The sequence below is a fragment of the Orussus abietinus genome, unplaced genomic scaffold, assembly GCF_000612105.2.
Source record: "Orussus abietinus isolate OABI.00-Male unplaced genomic scaffold, Oabi_2.0 scaffold84, whole genome shotgun sequence".
Taxonomy (NCBI): Eukaryota; Metazoa; Arthropoda; class Insecta; order Hymenoptera; family Orussidae; genus Orussus; species Orussus abietinus.
Window position 1 is genome coordinate 120343 of NW_019394591.1, and position 23060 is coordinate 143402.

The following is a 23060-nucleotide window of genomic DNA, read 5'->3' on the forward strand; positions in this document are numbered from 1 at the left end:
GTATGCGCTTCTTTGCTAAAACGATGGTAATACGAGGTCTCGGAGTGCAAATTTCATTGACCTGGAAATCACAGATGGCGCAGGGTGTCCCTCTGCAGTCAATTAGGACCCGAGAAAGCATGAATCCAGAGGATTTCTGGAGTTTTACTTCGATTTCTTTATAATTATTGTATGAAATCAACAGGTGGAGTATGCTATTTAGTATAATATCCAATACAATTCGATACAGCTGTCGATACAAAAACGAAAGTTGGCAACGTAGGTATTTAGAAAAATCTTCTTTACCGACATCGATCACGTTCCTCGACGCGTTGCATTTCACCTTAAAGAAGGGTGAACGTGCAGACCAAAACAACCTATAACCGCATATTCAACAGTGATTTATTATACAACGATTACCCTCCAAACACGGCTACGTAACAATAATATAACCGTTACATAACATTTGTACAATGTAACGTAATATACATATAACATATAAGTATGATTTATAGTACTATTTCCTCTGCAGCTATATAACACTGTTATAAAACGAATAATGTATATAATATATAAAATATCGGTAACATGTTATATGTTATGTTAATATTATATAACTGCAATGCGTGCAAGTTTGTAACAATCTTACCGAACGGTAATAATTCGACGCTATATGATATCAATATATCTTTTGAATGACATTCGTTATACATCACGTTATTACAGTGTTACGTAATTATATTAGTTACGTAATAAAATAACATAGTGTGTTCGGTGGGTATTAACATAACGGCAAAGTCGCAATCACGTTCTAAACAATTCGTGCAACACCTCACAGCTGTTCATTGTTGAAAGTTTTGAAAATGAAGGAAACTTTTCCACAGGGTCACTCGACGTAGACTTAGAAGAGACAGACTTAGAAAACGAACGATTATTCGGAGGAAGGCGGAAAGGTCGATCCTGTTGTGGTTTAAAGAAGAAGCTCTAATCGGTCAAACCTAGACCCCGTACCTGTAGGTTGTGTGTAAAGTAGGCGGGCAGTGTGTCATTTATAATTGAGGAACAGACCACCAACGCGAGGTCGCCACGGCTCAGAACGATCAAAACTGATCGATGTCCGTTTCCTGCAATGACTGTTCGGACACCGCGAAAGTAGGAGCCCTTGCACGAGCCGATACGTCCGTTTCCGACCGCGAAGGTGGACGTCTTCCGGAAGTTCGGTTTCCCGGATCGGACATGAGCGGCGACCTCTTCCGACTCGAAGATGAGACCCAGGTTCGACTTTTCCATACATTTTCAACTTTTCAAGAGTTTCCAAGAGCTTTAGAAAGTTCTCATGCCCCCCAGACGCGCCTAGCCGTTTTAGTGCCACGTGGGCGATCGCACTTTTCGCATACTGTGGTGAACTGTGTCGCGGTGTTTGGTTCCGATCATCAATTCGCATCTCATGGCACAACCCGACACGGATTTTTAAGATCAAGTGAAACACTTCGAGGAACTTGATCGACGTCGATAAAGAAGATTTTTCTAAATGCCTACGTTGCCGACGTTCGTTTTTATATTGGCAGCTGTTTCGAATTATATTGGGTATTGTACCAAATGGCATACTCCACCTGTCGTTTTCGTACAGTAATTATAAAGAAATCGAATCGGTTTAAAATATAATCAAGTATCCTAAACGAAGACTTTGTTTTTTAGGTAGTTATTAATTGCAAATGAAACACAACTATCGAAACAACTGATGCCGTGTACGGATTTATTATTTATCACAGACAATAAGAAGTGGAGTCGGTTCTAGTTTTTAAAATAGAACATTCTAACATTTTATTATAGTATCGGTGAAATTATTTCATTATTAAATTGATAAATTAGATATTCAGGAAACTTAGACATTTCGATTATAAACATTTTGGAATCGTACGGAGAGAACGTTTTGATTAAGGTGAGAAACCACATTAGGCGATTCAAGAAATCGCATTTCTTTTTATTGCATAAATTGTTAGTATAACGATTGGAGATTATGTTCCCAAAGTTTCTACACGAAAATCGAATTTGTTCCGATGCTGTGAGCGCAAAAGGAAACGCCGTTTAGTTCGGCGCTCGACCGCACAGTGGCGCACAGCATGTAGANTAGAAATTATTCTATACTATTATGGTAGTCGCTGTAAATACTGATTTCCCTATTATTTTCCAGAATTCACACAGTCGAAGATCCAGTCGCAACGAAAACATCGGTAACGAGGAACAAAGTCCATCCTCGTCAAGAATTAGCAGTCATGGGATGTCAATGACGGTAGAAAGGATCTCCAGATCCGAATCTCTAGCGTCTCCTCAGGAGAGAATCGAGGGTTGCAAAAGTAATGGCAGTCCCGACGGTATATCTCAAGCAACATTGCATGACAACACCAATGCGTTGGAGGGAAACGAGACGGCATGCCAAAATCGACGACCCTCGGATGTAGAAAACTCTTCAAAATCGATCAGCCTCCAAGTCAAAAGGAAAATGTCAAGAATCGACGTCCACCCAGCCCAACTGATGGCTCGAGACGCCTTTGGTAAGCTATTAACAAAGGAAATGCAACATATTTTTAAACCAATTTGTATAAAGCGAATAGACAATCATGGCAAAGGCTGAGAACAAATATCATTGTTCTGCCCGGCTAGTTTGTCTTGCAGTTGTTGTATGAATCCCGATTGTGTTTGCAAGTAGAATTGGAAAATGGGATATTCATCCAACTGCTCACGTGGTGAAGGAAGGTACCCGAATGAAGAGTGAGACTGTCGCGAACAAAACAACTTAAATTCATTATAATATTGAATAGACGAATGACTTATTGAATTTTGTCAGCTCTTCACGCGTGAATAACGATAACCGACAATCATGGCAAAGGCTGAGAACAAATATCATTGTTCTGCCCGGCTAGTTTGTCGGGCAGTTGTTGTATGAATCCCGATTGTTTTTGCAAGTAGAATTGCAAAATGGGATATTCATGCAACTGCTCACGTGAAGAAGGAAGGTACCCGAATGAAGAGTGAGACTGTCGCGAACAAAACAACTTAAATTCATTATAATATTGAATAGACGAATGACTTACTGAATTTTGTCAGCTCTTCAAGCATGAATAACGATAACAGTTGCAGAGATGATGGTGAAGGCTGACGAGAGACGTTGAATTATCGAGAGACGGAGACTGACAGATTTACAGAAAAAATACAGGATTCCTCCTCCTCCCTTAAGAAGACCGCTCCGGTACTTCTCGATCGGTGCTAAAGATACTTATAGTATCTTGTTCTAAACCTATTCTTAAAAAAAAAAAAAAAACTCGTAAGTGATTGTAAAATTAAGTCATTTATAAAATTATAACAGTATGTTATAAAATCATCTTTTTATTTAAAAGTGTATAATAAATGTATATCGATTCACTTTTAAGATACTAAATTCGTAATTTTAGTACAACCATATACACTAAAAGGGCATGCATTTTATGAATATTATTTAAAGATATTTCATTTAAATGTGCGCAACTTTTTACGGTGAAACATTTTTATAAGCTGTGAAAGCTGAATATAAACTGTCAATTTAACGTTTTCGAACAGTTTAGATTTTTATACAGGTTATCTAGACTTCTATGATATATGTACTGAAAATATAGGCATGAAAAAGATTTACATATATATTCATGGGATATTTTTTTTATACATGCCATAGATAATGTAAGTTTTTTATACTTATGTCCTAATTTGTACCTCCACTATAAGTATATTATACTTCATATGGTACCTGGTAATACATCATAATTTACACTGTGATAAAAAATCATGATGTTTGGTCCCCAGCCAAAGAGGAAGTAAATAAAAAATCAGAGTATGGACGAAATTAACAGTTTTATCAAGTTGGAATTTTGATATAAAAATAAGTACGTGTGAAAAATATCAAAATTCTTTTTATTTTTCTAAACGTATTTTCAACGATGTCGATTAACATTTGGTAGATGTCTACTAGAGCTATTATATATTTTGTATGCGTCAAGAAATAAGAAGATATTTGTAGATCGATAGTAGATATATAATTTTCATTTACAATAGACATATATATCCTTTAGATATTTTTTTAGGTGGATGATAGTCGATTAATTTATGCATATTCCACTTCATGGGTTGCCTGGGTTATGCCATAGTCCTTTTCTTAGAACATAGTTCTGATGGGGATCCGTCGTGTGGCGCCTGTTGCACGTTCCCTCTTGTAGGGCAATTCGGTGAAGAAACGGTCACCTTTATGTTAATATTATAATGCCCGATATTCATTTATCAAACGTAGTAAGGATTCATTAATCTTTTTTCAAATAATTAAAGAAGTTTTTTATGCACGTTGGCGCGATTGCTTAACTTGCCCCAGATACGGGAGACGTTTGAAAAGGTACGTTTTGGTTACCTCCCACCGAATTCGATGCCAATGCCATCTAGCGGTTGAAGTCGTCGACCTCACTCTGGTGCTGAACGCCGTTAATGTTTTTTCAGTAAATTTAGAGCACACCAAGCTTAGCTCTTTATTTTAAGTTAACTAACAAATAATTATTCGGAGTATACTTAAAGTACAGACGATGACTAACAGTTAGCGCGACGACCAGAGTTTGTCAGTCAATTTGCCCCAAACGTTATTTTAACAATTGAAAGCATGTTCACAAATAATAAATAATTTTATGTAAAAATATACGCCCAGCGATGCAAAGTTACATAAATGCTCTTTTTATAACCCATATTTTCAAAATGATAAACGTACTACACCGTATTAAAAAAGGAAAAATGAGGAGTGAACGGATTTACTTCCCAACCCAGTTTTTCTGTTTTAATTTTTTTATGAATAAGCGAAGCTTTGATGAACTATGTCAAGTGTGAGCAAAAGTGTGGGACACAGGAAGGAATGAAAGGAAATTACGAATGATGTCAAGTAAAAAACGAAAAATGTATTAGACATTGGTCAATTTGCCCCGTAGAAGAACTTGCCCTGGTCTCCCCTATTGGAAAACTAAAAGAGACATCTCGGCAATGAAACCAAGAACGGAATGAATAAAAGTCCATTTATCCATAGACCAGGACACAATGGTACCAGAATACATAATGCGTTCCGTCTATTTCTAGATTCTCTCAGAGTAGCTACTAATGCCCATTAATAATATAACCTTCGACCATGCGTACAACTACGTGGTTACATACACATAGGCTTGAGTCAAACGATCTTACGCGATACGACTTTTAGTTCTATTTCCGAGTTGAACTACATGGATCATTATTGATCTATGGAGAAATGAACAAACTCGTCCTCTACCGCGATAGACGATGGATGTACTGCACGATAATTCACAAATTAATTATCCTTATTTTAGGAAAGAACGCGTTTAATTAAATTTTGACGATAGATTTACTGCACGATAACTTACAAATTAACTATCCCTATTTTAGGAAAGAACGCGTTTAATGAAATTTTAACGATGGATTTACTGCTCGATAACTCATGAATTAACTATCCTTATTTTATAAAAGATCACGTTTAATGAAATTTTAATGATGGATATACTGCACAATAACTTACGAATTAACTATCCCTATTTTAGGACAGAACACATTTAATGAAATTTTTACGATGGATATACTGCACAATAACTCACGAATTAACTATCCTTATTTTAGGAAAGAACGCGTTTAATGAAATTTTGACGATGGATTTACTGCACGATAACTGACGAATTAACTATCCTTATTTTAGGAAAGATCACATTTAATGAAATTTTGACGATGGATATACTGCACGATAACTTACAAATTAACTATCCCTATTTTAGGAACGAACACGTTTCATGAAATTTTAACGATGGATATACTGCACAATAACTTACGAATTAACTATCCCTATTTTAGAAAAGAACACGTTTAATGAAATTTTGACGATGGATATACTGCTCGATAACTCATGAATTAACTATCCTTATTTTATAAAAGATCACGTTTAATGAAATTTTAATGATGGATGTACTGCACGATAACTCACGAATTAACTATCCTTATTTTAGGAAAGAACACGTTTAATGAAATTTTGACGATGGATTTACTGCACGATAACTGACGAATTAACTATCCTTATTTTAGGAAAGATCACATTTAATGAAATTTTGACGATGGATATACTGCACGATAACTTACAAATTAACTATCCCTATTTTAGGAACGAACACGTTTCATGAAATTTTAACGATGGATATACTGCACAATAACTTACGAATTAACTATCCCTATTTTAGAAAAGAACACGTTTAATGAAATTTTGACGATGGATATACTGCTCGATAACTCATGAATTAACTATCCTTATTTTATAAAAGATCACGTTTAATGAAATTTTAATGATGGATGTACTGCACGATAACTCACGAATTAACTATCCTTATTTTAGGAAAGAACACGTTTAATGAAATTTGGTACTGTCGATATTAATATTTATAGTAATTAAGAATTCGTCAAGATAATGTCAAAAATAAATAAGTGAAGATTTTCAGTCTTTCTACTTGATGTTAATTAAAATTGTTAGGTTATTTTTATTTTGTCATATCACATCTTTTACTGCGATCACTACAGGCAATTTAATCATAAACGAAGTATGGTTTCGGGACATATCAAGTACGTGAATTTCAACCAAGATAAGCAATTGTATAAATACAAATTTCGTTCATACCTCAAGATCGGCGGAAAAACAATCCAATTTCAACCACAAATGAGTTATTATTTTCACACTTCAAATAAGTTATTATTTTGTTAATACCTCCTTTTCTTTACGTGTAAAAAGAATAATTTAAACAAAGTTTAGACAAAAGTTATTTAATTCTGAAAAGGGCATGTGATAAAAAAATCGTGTTACTCATGAAACTGTTTTCCGAACAAAATATAATATGTCGTATCTTTGAAGAAAAAGAATAAGAAAGAAAGAGGGAGAGAGAGAGAACGACTTCATAAATATAATTATATAAATATTAGAAGTACATCACCTCAATTATCACAGTATAGATCGTTGCAGCAAATATTTGTTAAAGAATTAAAAAAAAAAAATACTATTTTGGAAACATGGAGCAACTATCCATTTTTGTTCAAATCACAACTATAAGGCTCTGCAATTCAATACCTTCTCCATTCATTGCAGAAACGTAAAGGTACCATTTGTATTGTCATTTTGTTATCGATCGTGTTCAATAATCGGAAAGAACGTGGAAAATTATCGACGAACTATAGACTTGCGACGTTTAAAGAACTCAATGCTTTTTTACCATTGAAAAGTTTAATACGTTATTGCATGAAGTACTAAGGGCATGGTATTGATCAGGAAATGATAACATCACGAAGCATCGTTGCGGTTCAATATTATTATCAACGAGTGCTTAAAATAATTCATACTAACGATGATTACAAAATACCGATAACTATAAATAGACTGTGGTTCTCCATCGGTTCTGCTCGTTCCGCACGCGATATTGTAGTACTTCCTTTAAAGCTACAATCTTTCTAATTTGCACCCTAATTCAATTCCAGAAATACATAGTTATTAGAAAAATAATGCTCTCTGTTTACACAGTGGGTGGAAGTTCTCGCGCAGTCTTAAAAAAGAAATAACCGATTAACTATACCTTTCAATTTTGTCTGTGGATTTGTCAACATGAAAAAATTTTTGCGCATACAATCACAGTGGAGCTCTCATATTTCGATCGATATACAATTGTGCCCATAATTATGAAAGTGGTCTAAGTCATGTATTTTTTGTTTCGAAATTACATTGAATTAATTTAGTTTGAAATAATGTGGCGTGAAATAACTGATAAACTTTTTTTTTTCAATTTTGACTTAGACCACTTTCATAATTATGGGCATAATTATCGAAGACTCTGACATGAGAAACGAAAGGGTCAGGACAATTGCACGACAATCTAGATCACTCTGGTAATCGATAAACTCGCATTTGACGGGATAAAGGCAAAAAAAGTGTTTTATATGCTTGTATGCTAAAACGATGGGAATACGAGGTCTCGGAGTGAAAATTTAATTGGCCTGGAAATCACAGATGGCGCAGGGGGTCCCTCTGCAGTCAATTAGGGCCCCAGAATGCATGAATCCAGAGGATTTCTGGAGTTTACTTCGATTTCTTTATAATTAATGTACGAAAACGACAGGTGCAGTATGCCATTTAGTACAATATTTAATATAATTCGACACAGCTATTAATATAAAAACGAACGTCGGCAACGTAGGTATTTAGAAAAATCTTCTTTTCAAAAGATTTAAGGATTTAAGGTGAAGTGAAACACGTTGAGGAACTTGATCGACGTCGATAAAGATTTTCCTAAATGCCTACGTTGCCGACGTTCGTTTTAATATGGACAGCTGGGTCGAATTATATTGGGTATCGTACCAAATGACATACTCCACCTATCGTTTTCGTACAATAATTATAAAGAAATCCAGGTAAAACTCCAGAAATCCTCTGGATTCGTGCTTTCTGAGGCCTAAATTGACTCTAGAGGGACCCCCTGCGCCATCTGTGATTTCCAGGTCAATTAAATTTTCACTCCGAGACCTTGTATTACCATCGTTTTGGCACAGAAGCGCATACAACACTTTTTTTGCCTTCATCCCGTTCAAATGCGAGTTTATCGATTACCAGAGTGTTCTAAATTGTCGTAAAATTGTCCTGACCCTTTCGATTCTCATATCGGAGCCTTCGATAATTGTATATCGATCGAAATATGAGAGCTCGACGCCATTTTGGTTCTGGTCTGGACTGAGTAAAACAATTTGTTTGAAAAATCCAAATTTTTAATATGTCAGGACAATTCTTAGATGATCAGGAGTGACGTGTCAAAGTTTCGGACAGTTTGGTCCAATACCCTTGAAAAAAAAGTGTTGTATTCGAATCGACTAATTTGAAGGGGGTTTCACTTCACCTTAAGAACAAGAGGACTCTCTCTGTCTCTCTCCCTCTTCGGTACAAAGGTTACCTAAGTCTAGAATGTTTCTGACGCACGCGTGGTTTATATAAAGAAAAAAATACAGCAAAAACCTACCTAATGTAATATTTACAATAATTATGACGCTTATTAACATGTAATTAGAGGAGTAGGTTACGTGGGACGTAACAGAAGCCTTCATAAAAAATTCATGACAAAGGCCAAATTTGAAGAAGCAGCAGTTCAAAAACTTCAAATTTATTTCTTCCTGTACTTTATAGCATCGAAGTCGTTTCAATTTGACAAGATACGATTTAAATGATCGAAGTAACCTTCGTTATATAAAAAATAAACTTAATAGGAACATTGCTCGTACTCGTGCTAACGCTCACAAAACAAACAAATGTTTCGAAAAATTTTTTGTTTGTACGAAAACAAAATAATTACTTTACTATAAAGAGGATATAAATATTTTTCATTCCATTAGACTTCGATTACAAGATTTTTAAGAATGTCATTTTAATGAAAGGAATAAAAGCCACGTCTATTGAGAAAGATAAGCATAATGTATGATCGCGACATGTAGGGAGACAGATAGATGTCGCGTGTTGGAAAATCTATAGAAATACTCAAGATATATATGGAAAGACCCTCGTTTTTTATTAAAAAGGGCCACGACGTTACCACGATCAATATGTCAACCAATGTCAGCGTATCGCGATGTCGGTGAGTCACGATGTCTGGATAAAATATAATATGTTAGTTACTTTTTTTTTTCTAAATTCCAAATAACAAATTTTAAACGGCATATTGGATGTTTCTCATGTCAAAAATAGGTTTTGTTAACACGATGAAACTCGGTCAGATCTCAAACCAAGCACTGATATACATATGTACACAGGTATGACCCGTAGAGGCTCTTATCAGAGCCGACTTTTTCTCAAGACAAGAAATGAACGGCGGTTCGACGATAGGGACTCTTATACTCAAAATATCTCATAACACCTACGTTTAAACATATATTTAATGAATGGTTCTATAATAATGGTTCTTTTGATCAAGTTAATCGACGTGTTTCACTTCACCTTAACGCCCCTGCTACCTACTCATGAGCCGCGGGTTCAAATCCCGTCAATAGCAAAAACATTTTTCTGTGTCAAAAACAGCAGGACTTGTCTGCATAGCTGTACTGAACTGAAGGGTCAGGACAATTTGACGACAATTTAGAACACTCTGGTAATCGATAAACTCCCATTTGAACGGGATAAAGGCAAGAAAAGTGTTGTATCCGCTTCTTTGCTAAAACGATGGTAATACGAGGTCTCGGAGTGAAAATTTAATTGACCTGGAAATCACAGATGGCGCAGGGGGTCCCTCCGCAGTCAATTAGGGCCCCAGAAGGCACGAATCCAGAGGATTTCTGGAGTTTTACTTCGATTTCTTTATAATTATTGTACGAAAACGACAGGTGGAATATGCCATTTGGGACAATACACAATACAATTCGACTCAGCTGTCAATATAAAAACGAACGTCGGCAACGTAGGCATTTAGAAAAATCTTCTTTATCGACGTTGATCAAGTTCCTCGACGTGTTTCACTTCACCTTAATGTACGTGTGCTCCACAGGCCCAAAAGTACCACCAGATTCGCGACAAGTGACTCCTTCCGTCCCGGGTACACCAGTACCTTCGGAGTCCGAGGACAGTGAACAGGAAGCAAACGAAGCGATTGGTCAAAAAGATCCAGAAGATGAGGATAATAAATTCGGAAGTGATCCCGACACCCTATTTTTCCGGTAAGCCTTTTGTAAACTTATTTACTTCGAGAATGATAAATAAGATGCGATGAAGTTGAAATGGTAAACAGCTAACGAAATATACTTCGAGCAATTAAAGAAATAAAACGAAAGATAAACTTATTATTAGGTACGTTATTGTATTACTATTTCATAAGGGCGATTATTAATAATCAAAGAAAGAATTAAAAACTCTCTTTAAGGGGTTACACCACTTTGACCCACCCAAAAATTATGGTTTTTCAAGAATTTTTTTTAACAATTAAAACGTATTTATCCAAATTAAAGTACAGGAAGGTATTATACTATTATTAAACAAGAAAATGCTTTTTTGTATTTTTCATATTTACAAAAATGGCGGCTTGAAAGGCGATTTACCGGAGCGCTGCGNCTTTTTTGTATTTTTTTTATTTACAAAAATGGCGGCTTGAAAGGCGATTTACCGGAGCACTGCGAAAATCGATGATCGTGAGGCACGATACTCAGTCCAGGTTTAAGTTAGAACAATAAATGAAAAAGAATAAGTTTCTGTAGCCCAAAAGCTAGCGAAATACGTAGCCGTTTTCAAGAATATGCATTTTTCACAAAGTGGCATCGATTTGAAAGGAAAGATACGTATTTTGCCCTAAATTTCGTTAATTAATGTTGCATAAAAAATGCGAATATCAATATATTGAAAAAACCATACGTATTTCGCTAGATAAACATATCACGAATAAAATTAAAAAAGAATCAAGACGATTGATTGAAAATTGGCGGTGCTAGAGTGCCCACCGATTTTTAAAATGCAGTTTTAAGAAAAACGCGTTTACACCTATATACCTGCCCACCGCACGATCACCGATTTTCGCAGTGATCGGATTTAATAGTAGTATAATACCTTACTGTACTTTAATTTGGATAAAAACGTTTTAACTCTTAAAAAAAAATTCTTGAAAAAACTGTAATTTTTGGGTGCGTCAAAGTGGTGTAACCCCTTAAAGAGTGTCCGCCCGCTTAGAAGAAACAAAGATCGCTGTATTGATCTTACACTTAGAAAAATTTCATTGAACGAAAGAAATATTTCTTTTGACAGTACTAAAGAATTATTTTGTCAATCCAAACAGTAATTATTTCACTGAAATAAACTCGAATAAATTGGATGCTACCTTTTATTCGGAATTATTACAATTTATTAGAGTTTATTCGAGTAAAATAATTATTCTATGAATTAACCAAATATTTCTTTTGTACTATTCAAAGAAATATTTCATCGGTTCAATGAATTTTTTTTCTCAGTGTACAACTGGAAGCAGCACCTTAAATATCATAACAGTCCTTAAAGACTTGAACGTACATTATATTTTACCAGAACTAAAAGAAATCCACCTGTTAAAATCATTTACATTAAGCAAATATGTTAACCACGAAACACAGAGTTTATGAAACTTAATAACTGAAGATAATACGATGTCTTGAAATAACAATAGTAGATAATGTACGCAAAATAGACACTTTACGGATTCAAGAATTACTACAGAAGGGATATATACCTGTATTGTACGTCTCATACACATCACTTTGAAAAAACTTAGTGAGACATGTAGAATGACAAAACCATAACTCGAACATGTCTCGTACACGTCACTTTAAAAACACCTTATTGAGATGTGTAGAATTGATCAGGAAAATAAAATTAATTTACTAATATAGGTACAGATTTTACTGCATTGGCGACTACATGACAAAACCATAACTCGAACATGTCTCGTACACATCACTGTGAAAACACCTTACTGAGATGTGTAGAATTGATCAGGAAAATAAAATTAATTTACTAATATAGGTACAAATTTTACTATATTGGCGACTATATGACAAAACCATACCTCGAACATGTCTCGTACACGTCACTTTGAAAACACCTTACTGAGATGTGTAGAATTGATCCGGAATATTAAATTAATTTACTAATATAGGTACAGATTTTACCGTATTGGCGACTATATGACAAAACCATAACTCGAACATGTCTCGTACACGTCACTTTGAAAACACCTTACCGAGATGTGTAGAATTGATCAGGAAAATAAAATTTATTTACTAATATAGGTACAGATTTTACTGTATTGGCGTCACGCGAAAAACTTCTCAAAACTTTGTTTTCTATTCTTTATAGGGATGGTCGAAGAAGAATAGACATGATTCTAGTTTACCAAGAAGAGAGCAAAGGTGTCATGACAGAGCTGGAAGCGCAACGAAAGGAGCAAAGACGCATTTTCCAACAAAATCTACTGGGTGAGGGTTTGCAACTCGAACTCGAACCAAAGGAAGCCTCTTTTGATGGAAAGACTTACTTCCTTAAATTACACATACCTTGGAAAGTTAAGGTGCAATATGCTCAAGTCATGAACTTGAAACTGCCTACAAAGAGATTCATCACAATCTCCGTCAAAGCTTGGGTACGCAAAACTCTCTTATACCTAATTAATAGTTGCAAAATTTTGTTTTTCATTTCTTGATACCAGGGAGTTTGTTCGAAAAGCTTGTGAAAATGTCAATCTCGATTTTAAGGGGGAATTTTTATGTAACATTTAAAAAAATCAATTTTTTGTTTTCATCGATCGTAGGTACATCTCGGAAATATGAACACAAAATTTTAAGATAACAATATTAGTTAATTACAGCTATATTTTTCATTTTTATTCCAAACAGTAGACGTTTGTCAATTTTGCAAATATTCTTGTTGAAATAAGTTCAAACCCAGCGTAAACTATCTAACTTTAAGAAAATATTTTGCTTTTAGCATTCAAATGAATTTTTTTTATTACACTGTCCGCCGACATCCGCTGTACTATCGGAAATGACTGAGATAACTATATCATGATTCGTGATATATAAAGAAAATTAAGAGAAAAATCTCTTTGAACTTTAAGGATGATTCTTTATATGTAAAAAAAAAATATTCGAATATCGAGAATAGTTTTCTTATAAAATATTCATAAAAATTGTTAGATTTTTAGGCACCCTAGTAGCACGAAATATGTGTCCTATATTTTCTATATATTTCCCAAAAATTCTTCGATTTGAAAGGAAAGATACGTATTTTGCCCTANGGGCAGGTACACAAGAATCGCCCCTAAAATAAACTATAATAAATAACTTTCATCGGCGAATGTTCTACTTGATTAGTTTCCGGTAATTGTTTATTATTGAAATACTGATGCCATTTGTAAATAAAAGAGTACCCTCTCTACAGAGTACAGAGTGTACTGAGTAATGATACAGAATAAAATTAAGCTGTACAGAAAATCCATTGTGGTTGATGCGTTAAAATTACGTGATACTGTAAAATAATGTCGTGGAACTACATGTCTCTAAATATATTACAAAATTATTATTTATAAAAATAAGAACAATATTTTTATTTATCTTCTAAACATATATACACTCTTAAATTATGTTTCCTTTAAATTTAAATAGCAGTCAACAAAGAAAGAACTAGTAAAAGATCGTTGCGATCCGGAATTCGTCTTCGAATTTAAACATTAAATACTCGCCTGGTCAATTTTCCAGTTTCATATTTCATTTGAATATCTGCTTCTTTAGGGCGATGATGCTTCCAAAAGAAGGGCGAAAATATGGGAAAAGTGGACGAGATGGGTGGAGTGGATGCGGAAATTGCATACATGGGACACTAATTTGTATCCGGAAGAACCAAGTTTTTACGCTAGCACAGATTCGGGCGATCGCGAAGAAAAGTAAGATACTAATTATACACATTTAGAAATGCAGAATAACTGCCTAAAAGTAATACTTAAGGTGAAGTGAAACACCCTTCAAATCAGTCGATTCGAATACAACACTTTTTTTTAAGGGTATTACACCAAACTGTCCGAAACTTTGACGCATCATTCCTGATCATCTAAGAATTGTCCTGACACATTCAAAATTTGCATTTTTTAACAAAATTTTTTAATTCAGCCCAGACCGGGACCAAAATGGCGTCGAGCTCTCATATTTCGATGAATATACAATTATCGAAGGCTCCGATATGAGAATCGAAAGGGTCAGGACAATTTTACAGCAATTTAGAACTCTCTGGTAATCGATAAACACGCATTTAAACAGGATAAGGGCAAAAAAAGTGTTGTATGCACTTCTATGCTAAAACGATGGGAATTCGAGGTCTCGGAGTGAAACTTTAATTGACCCGGAAATCACAGATGGCGCAGGGTGTCCCTCTGCAGTCAATTGGGGCCCCAGAAAGCTTGAATCCAGAGGATTTCTGGAGTTTTACTTCGATTTCTTGATATTTATTGTACGAAAACAACAGGTGGCGTATGCCATTTGGTACAATATTCAATGTAATTCGACACAGCTGTCAATATAAAAACGAACGTCGGCAACGTAGGCATTTAGAAAAATCTTCTTTATCGACGTTGATCAAGTTCCTCGACGTGTTTCACTTCACCTTAAAGGTCACGGCAGCAATTGCTTTCGAACTTACAATTATTACTAATTTATGACCGAGTACTATAGTATTTAAAACTGTCATAATCAGGTCTTGAAAGTCTTCGTCTTCAATGCTACCCCTTAAGGTGATATGACAGTGTGATATATACATAACAAAAAGTCAAAATATTTATAAAACTTTTCTCCAAACTGGGTGCGCCGAATTATCTGAAACTTTAACACGTGATTATGGAGGCCCTAAGGAATAACGCGCTGCTCATGAAATTTCTTTTTTCGAAAAAAAAAAGGTGTTGTACTTATCTTGGACAAGAACCAAACAAGATTTTTTTTTTCGAAAAATGGAGGGTCGGGATAATTTTACGACAATTTAGAACACTCTGGTAATCGATAAACTCGCATTTGGACGGGATAAAGGCAAAAAAAGTGTTGTACGCGCTTCTATGCTAAAACGATGGGGACACGAGGTCTCGGAGTGAAACTTTAATTGACCTGGAAATCACAGATGGCGCAGGAGGTCCCTCTGCAGTCAATTAGGGCCCCGGAAAGTACGAATCCAGAGGATTTATGGAGTTTTACTTCGATTTCTGTATAATTATTGTATGAAAACGACAGGTGGAGTATGCCATTTGGTACAATACCCAATATAATTCGACACAGCTGTCGATATAAAAACGAACGTCGGCAACGTAGGCATTTAGAAAATCTTCTTTATCGACATCGATCAAGTTCCTCGACGTGTTTCACTTCACCTTAAGGGGATGTGAAAGTGGCATCCGAAAGGTCAATCGTTCATGAAGCTTTTCTACAAACTGGGTGCACTGAATCGTTTCAAACTTTACAACGTGAATGTGGAGGCCCTAAGGTAGACCCTAAATCTCATGAGATTTCATTCTTTACCAAAAATTTTGTAAATATCTGTAATTAAATTTTTAAAAAATTCAAATTTTGTGGGTGTCAGCACCTTTTTTATAGCTTCCATATTCGCATCGTCAAATATGAAACGATACTATGTACACTCAGTTCGGAGAAAAGTTTCATAAACGAGACCTCTTCACGTTACTTTCACATCACTTTAAAAAAGCGTAAAACGTTGTAATATGCGTTTACGATGCCGTATTAGTTGTAGTCTGACAAACAAAAAAATATTCTTAACGTAATTTCATATTCATCTGCGATCTCCAAATTGACGTGGTTCAATTTCAAACGATTCAGTATATCCAGTTCGGAGCAAAGTTCTATTAAAAATGTAACGCCTCAAATACCATTTTCACATCGGATCAAAACAAATACAGAAGTGATTACGAACGTAATATCAAAAATCCTTCGGTGATTAAAAATCTATAATGTCACATTTTTTATTAATGGTATTGAATATTTTTTCAAGTATCTTAAAACGATTAAGTTTTTGAATTTTGTACATTTTTTAATGAACTGACGATAAGATTTGCGATTAGAAGCAAATACATAGTTACAAGTCTCTTATATTTGATGCCGAGTGACATATTTGAAGAAAAATAAGATTTCTGGAAATTTGTCGAGCGCTTTAAAGAGTACCGCTTAAAATAACTTGTTAGATGTGACTTTGAATTTTTAGATGTTATTTTATATTTTTCCCTAGATTCACGATAAAGGGCAGGGACACTTCGTACACTCCTGCGCAACGCTCGTTGATAGTAATGCAAATCCTTCTTCGTACAAAATACGACGAAAGTCATGAAAAAGCAGGAATAAGAAGACTTTTGGCCGACGGTACATACATTGATTGTTTTCCCTTACACGAAGGACCTTACAACAAACCCACCACAAATGGTGAACATTTAGACAGATACTTGCTCTATCTGGTATGGGCCAGACCATCTCAGTGGTGAGTATTAATTACACTACACACGGATTTGCATGCCATTACGTCACGTACAATTGAGCCGCTCAGTGCACACATCGACTAACTCCACTTTTTGAAAAATCTTAAATTCAGATGTCAAAGCACTTGGTATAGTCATAACTTTTTATATTTATAATATCTTTCCTGATTAATAGAGATTAACACCATTAAACGGCAAAATTTTTTTGAGCATTAAATAATAAGTAATTTATTTCACAAGCCATTTTGATTAACTCCATACTCTAATGTAAATCGTAGACGAATACCTGGCAGTATAGTATTATTGGATTATCTGTTGCTGCCGTACATCGACGCTTTTTTTTTAATCAGCCGAATATGCTTTCCCCCTTTCAACGATATGAGTAATAAAATCGCATCAGCAAACAGATAGAGAGAAGCGCAATGCAGACGGTAGTTGGTATAACAGTGATCTCTCCCGCTGAATGTTACCGTATACTTCACCAATATTACATGGACTACATATTTTTTGGTCTTTTCAATATTACTCCCTGATTGTTTTTAAAGAACTAAATATTATACCGTTATAATCAAGATGAGCGAAACTCCCTGATTGTTTTTAAAGAACTAAATATTATACCGTTATAATCAAGATGAGCGAAACTAATAACAATGTGGATGTGGAAAGCAGTGATGATTCTTCAATACGATTTATCAGCAGAAAGTCTGGGGCAAGAAGATGTTTATCGTGTTTTTCGGATTCATCTGATTGTAACGGTACAAATTCCCCAACAAACGCATCGATTGGGAGGAAAAGAAGTCGTAATCCTGATAAATGGGCACGAAATTTACAAAAGCATAACGGAACGAAAGGTTCGGCATACAGGAATAGGGGAGGAAATTTAATGCCTGCAAAAACATTTGTTGATATAAAATGCAGACGATTATTTTTTGGCTATTCTTTCTTATTAATTTTATATACCGTTAGATGAAAACTATAACTGTATTTATATATTCTACATTATATATTTGAAGTTATATTATAATAGGAATTTTAAAAAAGAATCTACATTACTTCATCGCATTTCTCAACTTTTTGTTTTATGGAGTTAATCAATGTGTGCACTGAGCGGCTCAATTAACACTATTTCTACCACGATTTTCTGTATACCTATTTCGATCAAAAGGTTTTGATGAGCTGGAGGAAAATGATACCGCTAAATAAATTTAACAATTATTATACGAAAACTCAAAACATTAATTGAGAAAAAATTATTAAACTTTGAAAATAATTTCAAGTTAAAATTTTAAAAGGTCACTTTTGACACCTTTGGTAGAGATAGTGTTAAGCAATTCAGATAGAAAAAAAAGTTATTCATTCCCACCAAACACACTATGTTACAATTGCATAACACTGGAATAACATGATATATGACGAATGTTATTCAAAAGACACATTGGTATCATATAACGTCAAATTATTACCGTTCGGTAAGATTATTACAAACTTGTAAACATTGCAGTTATATAATATCAACATAACATATAACATGTTACCGATATATTATGTATACGTTACATTATTCGTTTTATAACAGTTATATAGCTGCGGAGGAAATAGTAATACAAATTTTACTTATATGTTATATGTATGTTACATTATATGCTACAAATGTTATGTAATGGTTATATTATTGTTATGTAAGCGTGTTTGGTGGGTTGTATCTTGGAAAACAAAACATTCGTAATATCATTTAAGGGAATTCGGGACTGAATTTACTTTATAATTGTTTTAACAAAAAAAAATTATTATCTGTCGCTCCTTTTCATTAGTAAGGTACGACACTGTCTAAAATATTAAATCCTGCATATAAAAACTAGAAAGAACATTTATTCACTGAGGAAATCAGTACCATTTGATGTCGCGAATTTTGAGCATTCAATTTGCGAAGAAAATCGATTTCTTGAATTTTTCTATTTCAATCCAATGTTTCAAGTATCTCAATCGAAATATTTGGAAATGTTTAGTTAACATTGAAAAATTGTGTACGTCGCAGTAAATTAACATAATCACATGATATCGGTTATTATCAATATCAGATTTCTATATTATAATAAAATTAAAAAAAGGTGTCCAAACATTTGATTTCGACATTATGCCACATCCATGTACATTAAATGTACGTTAAACACAATTGCTAATCAGTTATATTTAATTTAAACGTTACGATACCCAAAATAATCAGCCCATCCTGATTTCATTTCTGTACTGCTAATATCTAGTATTGAGTTACACAATGTTGAATCGGGAATAAACGAAAAAAGAATGTAGGTTGTTTCAACAATGTTGAAACTAGGGGTTTAAGGTGAAGTGAATAAGACAACTTTCTATAAGGATATTAAATCGAAATGTCCGAAACTTTGACGCATGATTCGTGAGCACATAAGAATTATCCTGACACTTTGAAAATTTGGATTTCTGAAAAAAATTATTTAACTCAGCCCAGGCCAGAACCAAAATGACGTCGAGCTCTCATATGTGCCCATAATTATGAAAGTGGTCTAAGTCAAAATTAAAAAAAAAATGAGTTTATCAGTTATTTCACGCCATATTATTTCAAACGAAATTAATTCAATGTAATTTCGAAACAAAAAATATATGACTTAGACCACTTTCATAATTATGGGCACATATTTCAATCGATATACAATTATTAAAGGCTCTAATATGAGAAACGAAAATGTCAGAACAAATGTACGACGATGTAGAACACTCTGGTAATCGATAATCTCGCATTTAAACGGGGCGAAAGCAAAAAAAGTGTTATATGTGCTGCTATGCTAAAACGATGGTAATATGAGGTCTCGGAGTGAAAATTTAGTTTACACGGGAATCACAGATGGCGCCGGGTGTCCCTCTGCAATCAATTAGGGCCTCAGAAACTATGAATCCAGAGGATTTCTGGAGTTTCACTTCGATTTCTTTATAATTATTATTTGAAAACGACATATGGAGTATGCCATTTAGTACGATACTCAATACAATTCAACACAGTTGTCAATATAAAAACGAACGCCGGCAATGTAGGTATTTAGAAAAATCTTCTTTACCGACGTCGATCAAGTTCCTCGACGTCTTTCACTTCACCTTAAACGATTTCACATAATTTCAGCTATATGGGAGGGAGTTCAGAAATTGGTCAGTACCTCTCGTCATATAGAATCAAAATACCTAACGTTTCATTTTCATTTCAGGTACAAAAAACAGCCTCTGTGGTTGGTCAAACGCTATTTTGGTGAAAAAGTAGCACTTTATTTCGCCTGGTTAGGCTTTTATACAAAATCTTTGTATCCGCCAGCTGTAGTCGGGCTTTTATGTTTCATATATGGCCTCGGAAGTATGGAGGGAGTAGATAATATACCAAGTAAAGAAATCTGCGATCCAAAAATTGGTGGTGAGCAATACGCGTCTAAGTAACAAATAGACGGAAGTCCCCACTGCAAATAAATTTATCTAGGGTGAAACCTATTTTCTCCGGGATTGAGAAAAGTCATACTTATAAACATTGTGAAAATATCTACCTTTCTGACAGGTACAGGAAAAAATGAAACACAACATATAAATACAGCTTAAGCGTGTCATTAATCATACCTGTGAATACGTATTATCATTTTACACTAAATACTGTTTTAAACGATGTTTTGACGATTTTCGAAAAGCACAGATTAGAACCAAAGTTAGTCGAAGCAACTTCATAACCTTAAACCATCTCGAACAATTTCCACTGATTGTACCTCTTCAATAATTGTTAGTCAACGTAAATCATATGTAAGAAAAATGCCAATTTTAATAAAACAGTCTCGATATTACTGACAGGTATCGATAATAATATGCTTAAACTGAATTTCAATGTAGTGTTTAATTTCTTTTCTGTACCTGTCTGACAAATGGGTAGTTTTATCGACCTCAATAGCTACGGCCCCCCTTAAGGTGAAGTAAAACCCCCCTCAAATCAATTGATTCTAGTAAGTCACTTTTTGTTTATACTTATCCCACAAAAATGACTGAAAACTTAGCACATAACTCGTCAGCACGTAAAATATATCTTGACATTTTAAAAAGTTGGATTTTCATACAACATTTTTTTAATATTAGCCAAGATCAAAACCAAAATGTTGAGTTCTCATATTTCGATTAAAGTACAATTACTAAAGACTCAGATGTGAGAAAGGAAAATTTCATGACAATAACACTAAAATATAGAACACTCCAGTAATCGAGAAACTCGTATTTAAACAGGGTAAAGTCGACAAAAGTGTCTTATGAGCTTCTACGATTTTACTAAGGTAGTACGAGGTCTCGGAAAGAAAATTGTTGCCACTGAAACGACAGATGGCGCCGGGTGTCACGCTGTAGTCAATTAGGGCATAAAAAAACATGAATTCAGGGTATTTCTGAAGATTTACTTTGATTTCTTTATAATTATTGTACGGAAACGACATATTTAGTACGGTACTTAAGGTGAAGTGAAACATCCTTCAAATCAGTCGATTCGAATACAACACTTTTTTTTAAGGGTATTAGACTAAACTGTCCGAAACTTTGACACATCACTCCTGATCATCTAAGAATTGTCCTGACACATTCAAAATTTGGATTTTTCAAAGAAATTTGTTAACTCAGTCCAGACCAGAACCAAAATAGCGTCGAGCTCTCATATTTCGATCAATATACAATTATCGAAGGCTCCGATATGAGAATCGAAAGGGTCAGGACAATTTTACGACAATTTAGAACACTCTGGTAATCGATAAACTCGCATTTGAACGGGATGAAGGCAAAAAAAGTGTTGTATGCGCTTCTGTGCCAAAACGATGGTAATACAAGGTCTCGGAGTGAAAATTTAATTGACCTGGAAATCACAGATGGCGCAGGGAGTCCCTCCGCAGTCAATTAGGGCCCCAGAAGGCACGAATCCAGAGGATTTCCGGAGTTTTACTTCGATTTTTTTATAATTATTGTACGAAAATGACAGGTGGAATATGCCATTTGGTACAATACACAATATAATTCGACCCAGCTGTCAATATGAAAACGAACGTCGGCAACGTAGGCATTTAGAAAAATCTTCTTTATCGACGTTGATCAAGTTCCTCGACGTGTTTCACTTCACCTTAATATTATACGGCACAGATATGTGTATAAATGCAAACGTCGGTAACGGAGGTATTCAGAAGAATCATGTTTACCGACATCGATGAAATTTCTTGACGGGTTTCACTTCACCTGAAACTTGTATGTGACGTAAGTAGGTTATTTAAGTGATGTAAATATGAGTACATACAATTCACAGGAAACATTACGCTGTGCCCTCTTTGTGACAAAGCATGTCCATATCAGAAGCTTGGCGATTCTTGTCTTTTCTCTAGACTGACATACTTGTTCGATAATCCTGCAACTGTCTTCTTCGCTATTTTCATGTCCTTTTGGGGTGAGACTAATATTAAATAACCGTTGATAAGATAAGACCAAATTCTTAAATCTAAAATTTCAAACGCCTATCCCTAGTAGCACAAAATATTTGTCGTATATTTTCTATATATTTAACGAATTTCGTAAATATATAGCAGACATAAAATATTTGTCGTATATTTTCTATATATTTAACAAATTTCATACATTTCGTAAATATTTAGCAGACATAAAATATTTGTCGTATATTTTCTATATATTTAACGAATTTCGTACATTTCGTAAATATTTAGCAGACATTTGAAATACTTGCAAAACGTTTTCTTTAGAATGTTATCTTTACAATATTTGTCTAATATTAGCTTCACGTGTTTTCATACTTTTTTAACAGATATACAAAACATTTCCTTTCATTTGAATATAAGTATTTTTTAAATGTTATCTGCCGAATACATTATAAACGTTTTAAAAATATTTAAAATCAAAATCGCACGTTTAGAATATTATCCCTATAATATTTATATAATATTA

General features: G+C 34.4%; 1 protein-coding gene across 1 annotated transcript in view; it reads left to right on the plus strand.

Moving 5' to 3' along the window:
• The first annotated feature begins 1092 nt into the window (after positions 1-1092).
• The window catches only part of LOC105703963 (anoctamin-4), a 31348-nt gene continuing 9380 nt past the window's right edge, over positions 1093-23060 (plus strand). The window contains exons 1-8 of the mRNA XM_023432794.1: positions 1093-1254; positions 2174-2534; positions 10593-10761; positions 12920-13202; positions 14350-14501; positions 16835-17080; positions 20312-20511; positions 22411-22548. Coding sequence (XP_023288562.1) covers positions 1093-1254; positions 2174-2534; positions 10593-10761; positions 12920-13202; positions 14350-14501; positions 16835-17080; positions 20312-20511; positions 22411-22548 — 1711 coding nt within the window. The remainder of the gene's footprint in view (positions 1255-2173; positions 2535-10592; positions 10762-12919; positions 13203-14349; positions 14502-16834; positions 17081-20311; positions 20512-22410; positions 22549-23060) is intronic.